Source organism: Arachis hypogaea, chromosome 4, assembly GCF_003086295.3.
Source record: "Arachis hypogaea cultivar Tifrunner chromosome 4, arahy.Tifrunner.gnm2.J5K5, whole genome shotgun sequence".
NCBI lineage: Eukaryota > Viridiplantae > Streptophyta > Magnoliopsida > Fabales > Fabaceae > Arachis > Arachis hypogaea.
In genome coordinates, this window is record NC_092039.1 from 127048651 (window position 1) to 127056708 (window position 8058).

Sequence of the window (8058 nt, forward strand, 5' to 3'; positions counted from 1 at the left end):
AAGTTGCATGAGATACACAAATAATTAAAGTTATAATTTAAAAGTAATTAAAGTATTATTTATCAATTATATTAAATATATACAAAATTAACTATTAATATAAAATATACATTGAGATACAAAATATATATTAAAAATAAATTAAACTATATATAAATTTGCCAATGAGTTATAATTCAAATAACATAATCTCCTTATACTCAATTAAGAATTGCGAGTTCGAGTCTCCTATCTTTGGTAAAAAAAAATAAAAATAAAAAAACTATATATAAATTTACTAATAAAAAAAATTATATATGTATTTATATACAAATATATAATAACTAATATATATAATTTTTTTTATTTTACTATTTTACCATTTTTTTATTTTAGAAAATCCATACAATTCTCCATACAAATGTTTCAAATAATCTTTCACGTTCTGCCTGCACCACCACATTTAGAGTATTATTATCTATATCTATCTATAATTTCTTTAAATATTTTTAAATAAATCCTTAAAAATTTAAATATAAATAATCTCTTTAACAATTAAACCTTATTAATGGTCCTTAAAAGTAATTTACTTATGTTCCGAGATTTCTTCTGGAAAGATTAGTATGGACTTGACTAAAAGTGATGTAAAAGTAAAACAGTAAAAGAGAGCTCTCTAGATAAGGATGGCTCCGCTAATGATACCTCATACCTAGATATTTAGTTGATTACGAACCGTGAATGTTTCGGTTGCTTGTGAGAGTAGCAATCTGTTATTGAATTGCATTTATTTTGACTTGGAACTTTAGATTTGGCTTTAATAATAATTGGAAGCTTCTACACAGCAATGTTAACAAGCACGAGATATTAAAATACATACATTTTATAAATCTGGTATGCGGCCGCCGCCAATCTAGAACATGAGACTTTTAGGGCGAATGATCTTTGTAGTTGAACTACATATTGAATTGAATTGAGGACTAAAATAAATCAAGTGGGGATATCTTTAGAAACATGACCTGAATCTATGCTACAAATTAAATTAAATTACAGAAACAATTACACTAACTGTGGATGAATTTTTCACAGCTTCTTTTAGCTTTGAATTTGATTTATGTCAGGATAACATGAATTTCAATTACACAAGGGGAAGACAAATCTCAAACTCTCAATTGACACACACAGAAAATTAGACTTGAGCATGAAGATTTCCCTCAATAAGCAATCTTTTGCATATAATACAGAAATCTGAAACAACTACCCCAGAACAATATTATGTAGGATCAATATGTTTTTTTTAGCTGGGATCCAATGCTTCACTGTCCTCATTCATCTTGTAGATATCTCGTTACTTTATTGTCTAGAGTAGTTCAATTTTTTTGGCCATAGCAGTCAATTTTATCTACAAGGATGTTTGGTTCAGGGATAAAAATGGAGTGGAATTTTCATGGATGACCTCCACGTATCCTCATTTTGCAGACTAACTAACCACATACTAGTAATGCTCATAATTTGACAATGAACATTTTAGAGGATGAACTCTTCACGAGTGATGAAAACTTTGCTAGAGGATAGAGGTGATTTCCACAATGTGTTTCTCCTCTAACTTAAATTTCAAGCAACTGTAATAATGTGTAGATCTACAAAGGTTTCACTTTACATACCTCAACGACAAATCCACAATCCATGAGCAATAGTAGCCATGCTCTCTGCTGTTCGGAGAGACGATCCCTTGGGCCTTTCACTTCAACAAGCTTGGCTTCACCGCTGTATTCTCCATTGAAACGCCATAGCAGCAAATCAGGCATTCCACTAGACCAGCTCCGATAGTCTTGAGTAAGAAGTTCACAAAGAGAAGCCAAACAATGGCCCCCGACGCAAGTAACAGCAGCACGTAGCTCGTGTAAGGTATGGCGGTCCCAATTAACCCCTCTACAAGCCGTTCCATTATGGGTTTCCCATGACTTTATTAGACATTCCTCAGCCATGCCATCGCGAATTTTCCGCAGATGGGATTCTATGCTACTCTTTCTCACTGAATAAAAGCTATCGGTACCCAAATCCAAAGGAGCATTCTGTAAATTCAAAGACATTTCATCGGTTTAATAAGCAAACCTATATGCGGTTTTATAATAAATAGACAATACAAAGTGCCCAACACCACAAATTATTAAGTAAAAATCAGTAGGGTTAATCACCAGAGGTGACAATTACAAAAGGAATAGACATGGTGAAGCAAAACGTAGCGGTAGAAATATATATACAGCATCATGTTAGGAAAAAATAGAAGTTTGATTCATCTTAAAATTATCAAAAAATATGTACCTGAAATCTAGTATAGAAGACATTTGGCACATCAGCAAATATGACATCCCACATTAGAAGCCCAAAAATGGTTAACCAAATGCCACTCTCTGTGTGGACACCTTGCCATCCACCTCCTTCCCCGGCATAATAATACAAAGCAAGTTCTTCAACTCCACATTGCTCTCCCTCTTCATTGTAGAACCTGCTCTTTGCTCCCAAATCAGAATTTATGGGTCTCCCTTGAACATAAACCTGAACCATTATAGCAGTCACAATGACAATGAGTGACAAGGTCATTAATGATTAATTTGACTTGATATGCAACAAGCAAAAAGTAAATCAGAAATCAGAACCATGGAATAATAAAATAAAGCAATTACCTCAGGGATCTTCCTCATAGCAGACCTTGAAAAACTAGGAACTTTCCATCGCCTTGGTGGTTTTCCTAAGCGAACAACTCGCCTTTGCAATGCCATTCTTGAACCAGCACGTACCCAGGGATCCAGCAACCCATTTTCAGCAACTTGAAGGCTCTCCTCAGTGTAGCCAAGGTGCTCCAGGTCAACTGATAACCTCAATGTCCAATACCCTCTTCTTACATCACAAGTGAAACAATTTAGCAGCCACTTTAGTAGGTCAATTGCATCCCTATACCTGGGAAACAGACACCACTCCTATCAACATCTACTGCAACATGGTCATGTCTATGTAACCACTAATAACAGTTACACGCTCCACATAGTATTCAATATTCATACTGCAGAAGCAAGAAGACTCCCCATGAGCACAAATGTTTTAATATTAATTCTAGTAGCTGGATTGTTGAACATAATTATGCCCATCAAAAAACTATGGAAGACATTTGCTAAACATCAAATTATCTTAAGATGAAGGATAATGCAGGGGTAATTATTCCAATCATAAGTTTTTTAAGACTTATAGCCAAAGCCCAACAAATTCATATAGGTTTTATGTGCAGCAACATTATACATTCATTTTGCCGGAATCCAGATTAGATTACCTAAATAAAATACCTGCGTTCTTGCTCAAGAAAGGATATCCCTAATATGACGACCTTGGAGTAAACCCATGATGCAGTAAATAAATGGCGGATTGTAATTACAGATTCAGAGGTCAAGTACTGGATGGGTAAAGCAGCAGATATATGAGATTCAGCAATCTTTATACACCTCAACACTGTGTCAGTTCTATTTGCACCAAGAGCTTCATCCATAATCTGGGCCACTTCAATGGCCTGCATAACTAATGTCATACAAAATAGTGGAAGAAACAGAAGGCCATTAGCATATCTGAACTCAGACATGTACCTCTTCATATGAGAGCAGATCCCTGCGATTTGAAAAAACTGACTCCGATAAGATGCAGTTGTAAGTTGGATACTTCACTTTTCCCATATCAACCAACAGAAAGGACGAGAGATCCTGCTCTCCATTTAAGAAGAAAAGTCTCTGCAGAAGCAATACCATTTACATCAGACATAAACCCAATGAACTTTATTCCGCAATTAAGTAATAGAAACAACAGATGCACCTCAGTACGCCATATGAGAGATTCAGCTTTTGAAGAAATTCTAACACAGGAGCCAGTTCTATTCATAATCATAATGGATAGGCCAGGACTGATCCAAACAAAAACCAGGTGTTAAATCAATTAGTAATTTAGTCACAAAGTATGGATACTATATGTTTGAATACCATAGTCCATCTGCATATGTAGAAACCAGAGATGACACGAGATCTTGCTTCTTCATCCCACGACCACAACTCTAAGACATCAATAGAATATAATTAATTCATAGATAGCCCATTAGAGAACTTAATTATTTGTGGGACAGCAAATTACATATGGGAGATGCATTACCACCTGGCTAATACTACTGTACTAACATATAAATAGAGAAAACACAACAGAATGTTCAAATGTTTGGCCCGTATCTGTCCACATGGTATCTTTGACTATGTAGTCATCAGAAGCCAATCATCAATTTTGGAGCACACCTATGGAAACAACCATATTTAGGAGGATCCATCCAAAGTGCTCCACATATTTATAAAAGAACGCACATGGACAGTATATTCAGGATATCATGGATCTTAAAATAGCAATTTATTTCTAACCTTTTCAAGCATACGCCAAATTTCGCGTAGCTCAGAGACAGATAGTATATTCAAGATATCACTCACATCACTTTCAGACAGTTGATGTGCTTCTTCCATAGAACACATATATCCCTTCTCTGAAAATGGATCGTACCAAAAATGCAGGTACGAAAGTAGTAGTAAGAAGAGCTTGGAGTATAGATAGAGAAACAATAAATATCATACTAATTAATTATATATAATTACCATCGAGTTCCTTGACTGCCTTGTGAACATCCATTATTTCAGGATATGATATACTAGACATGCGAAACCAAGGACCTGCATTATAACCAGATATTAATAACATATGAACTCCGAAAGACAAAATAACAACATTATTAGCAAGGCAAGCAAATTACAACATGGGTACATAAAATTACATCGAGAAGAGCATCTACACATATAGACAATAAAATCAAACAATGTTACAGCTGCATAAGATGCATCTCCTTTGGAAACTTAGGTAGAGTAAAATACTCATAATGATTTTTACAGGACATCCCTGACCAAGGATATGTTGCAGAAGAAAACTGTTTCAATCTGTTTATGCCCCTTTTGGTTTTCAGCACGACTTTTGTAACAAAGCTCCAACATGAGCAATTAAAAAGCTAAACTCTGTATATGGGTTCATTTCTCCAAGAAGGTTCTACCTTTTCACCATGGTTAACAAAGCCTACATATATTTTGGCACCACTATCCCCCATTTAACAGAAATTATAGGGGAAAAAAAGAGAAAATCAAGTAATCAGCTACAGAAGAGAGCAACTTATAACAAAAAGGAGAAGTTAAAATTATCAATATCCAAATAATGAATGAGTAGTTGATAAAATTAGAAATAGTCAAATAACCTTTTCTGGTGTATAGCCGAATAAAAATCCTCTGACTGTCATTTGAGAGTAAAGTGAATGACTCTGTCAATGGATGAGACATGTTTAAACTATCTGATGAAAAGGTTGAAAGAAAAGGTAAGTCTCAACAATTAATATTAATACCCAGATAGGTTTTTTCATCTTCTGTTAGAAGGTGAGTATTATTTCTTAACACCTCTTGTAGCATAAGACAAAAATTCAGCTGATACTTTGCAGATTGAGGTGGATTCCTGCTTACAGATTGAGCTTTTCTCCATAAGCAATTAAATGTCTCATCTCCATAGTTTCTTTCACCATCCGATGTTCTCTGGAGGCGAATTGGGACATTTTCAAGAGAATTCTCAGGAACAGAAATGACACTTCCCTGGAACAAATCCCAATGAGTACAATTATGAGAACATGAAGCAAGTATTTCAACAAAATTTACTATTGGCTCCTCAAGTTCAGATAGATTTGTTAATATTTCAAATTTGAGCTCAAACTGTTTACCAGAAAACGAAAGCCATACTCGTCAACTAGAGGAGATATATATTGTGCTAGCTCACGGGGGAGAAAACCTAATAACTTACAGCCTGCAGAATCCGAAGACACAACCTGAGCCCAAAAGGAGTAACCAGTTACTTAAACTTGTACATAGTGGATAATTTCGTAAAATCGGAACCGACACTATTAAGTCAGATAATCTGATCCTACGTGATATGCTGGGTGATGTCATAAGATGGAGTACTTGATTGTGGCATGTGCTCCATTTGTGCATAAAAGCAATATCCATCAAATATATTGAACATAAGTTGCAAACCTTTATGGCATTGGAATCCTTAACATTATAAGGGTCTCTTGAAAGAGCAATGGTAAGACCAGGAGATATCTCCTCACGATCAGCATATCTCCGGCCAACAATAAAAGTATCAAGTGTAGCTTCAAATGTGTCAGGTTTACAATCATCCATTGGCAATTCAGCCATCTCATTCTTCGGGCAAAAGGATGAGCTGCTAACCATACAATCAATCTCGCTATCAATGAGCAGGCTTTCCTTTCCAGTCAATTCTTCAGATCCACTATCCTCAATTTCCTCCCGAGCAATTGTTTCAGGTGGTGACAGTGGTACAATACCCGGATTGTCTGACTCAACCAACTCATCAGGAACAATTTTGACTTTGGATAATACAGGGCTGAAGTTTAACTGAAGGAGGGTGCGTTGCGTTAGTTTCCGCTTAGTTCCTCGCAACAGACAAGCATCTGAGAAACATAAACCGACATGAGACCTTCATACTTGGAGGATATTCAAAGTTCAATCAATCAAGCAACCAAATCAAAGACCCAAAGTCAAAAACCACATACCCAAATGAGAATTGATCTCATTGTTATTCCCAGGAATCTTAGACCCACAAACGGGACAATCTACAACACTACTTGAAGACAGTGCATTCTCATGCTCATTATCCCCAAAAGACTTCAATCGTTTCAAGTCATCATCCTTCCCCAACTGAATTCCAGAACCGCTATTATCAGAACAAATATCAAAGCAGCTCTGAGAACAAGCAAATTAAAATAAGTTAAGAACAAACATTTGTATCTACATGACCAAATAATCGAATCATCATTCACCATAAAGTTGAAAATGCAAAGGCAAACAGAATTTAAGGACATGTTAAATTGTGAGATGCTACTTGTCTTGGGAGTTCAAAGTTCAAACAGTTGGTGGGCATTAATAGTTGATATTAGAAAGATAAAGGAAATGGAAAAGTGAGGTAATAGGATGGTATGCCTGGTTAGGAGGAAGGGTTTGGGAGAGAATGGAATGGCGATTGGGAAGGAAGCGACGCCGTTTTCCGATCAAACGAACCAAGCTTTCTCTTCCAGTCAGCATCTTAATTCGCCACTGAATTACAGCAACATCATCATGATCAAAGGTGAATAAAGCGCGCCGAAGAGTTTCAACTTTCAACCTTTCAGGAACCCAAGGAAATGAAAACCCTCACACTTTACAGTTCCCGCGTACCACACTTATATTTGCGCCCATTTTTTTTTATCGAAAATGTTTGCTAACTAAAGAAAATCAGTCAAAAATAATCATAATTTGTCTTGTTTAATATTTATTAATTGTTGCGACAATTAATAAATGCTAAATAAAATAAGTTCTGACTGTTTTTTTTGTCTTTTTAATATTTTTTTTTTGATAAACTTTTTCTTTTTTTATTGGGTGAACAGATCAGTGATTTCATCATCTAAATCTATTATTTTTTTTCACAATAGTAGGTAATTTTTTTGTCAAGTAAAATGGAGATAATATATCTCACAATTTAACAATCTAATGATAATATATAGTGGATATTACAATGAAGATGGCAAAAATATCTTTCTATAAAAATATTTTGGTTAAAAATATGGTTTATTTATTTAGCCACACTTTAAACAAAAATAATATTTTTATAAATATCAAAATCTAATCATACAATTTATCATCTAAAAATAAAAAAATATATTCACATAAAAATAATTATAAAATCTTTATTGTAGCATCGACCGTATATATAATCTGAGATACAAGTCATATATAAAACTCGTCATGGAATATATACTGTTTGATAATATTATTTACTTAGTTTTTAGTATAATCGATATACGTAATATGTAAAACTCTTGTTAAATTACTATTTGCGTTTATAGGACTAAATCAACGAGCAGTTAAATAAATATGATACGACAATATTTAAAAATTCCAACTCCAACACCAACATGAT

The 8058-nt window shown here is 34.5% G+C and overlaps 1 protein-coding gene across 2 annotated transcripts; it reads right to left on the reverse strand.

Moving 5' to 3' along the window:
- Positions 1-1035: 1035 nt before the first annotated feature.
- LOC112744826 (fanconi-associated nuclease 1 homolog) lies at positions 1036-7301 on the reverse strand. Of its 2 annotated transcripts, none has more exons than XM_072234069.1 (15): positions 7083-7301; positions 6656-6845; positions 6114-6553; positions 5804-5908; positions 5438-5678; positions 5294-5356; positions 4650-4724; positions 4422-4540; positions 3999-4069; positions 3835-3922; positions 3612-3752; positions 3318-3520; positions 2664-2937; positions 2302-2535; positions 1036-2051 (listed from the first exon to the last, which is right to left on the reverse strand). In XM_072234069.1, the coding sequence occupies exons 1-15, from the start codon at positions 7182-7184 to the stop codon at positions 1617-1619; spliced, it is 2781 nt and encodes a 926-aa protein (XP_072090170.1). In that variant the 5' UTR covers positions 7185-7301; the 3' UTR covers positions 1036-1616. The 2 variants fall into 2 exon arrangements, with proteins under 2 accessions (XP_072090170.1, XP_072090169.1); XM_072234068.1 differs by having other exon boundaries at positions 3318-3538.
- Between the last annotated feature and the right edge of the window lie 757 nt (positions 7302-8058).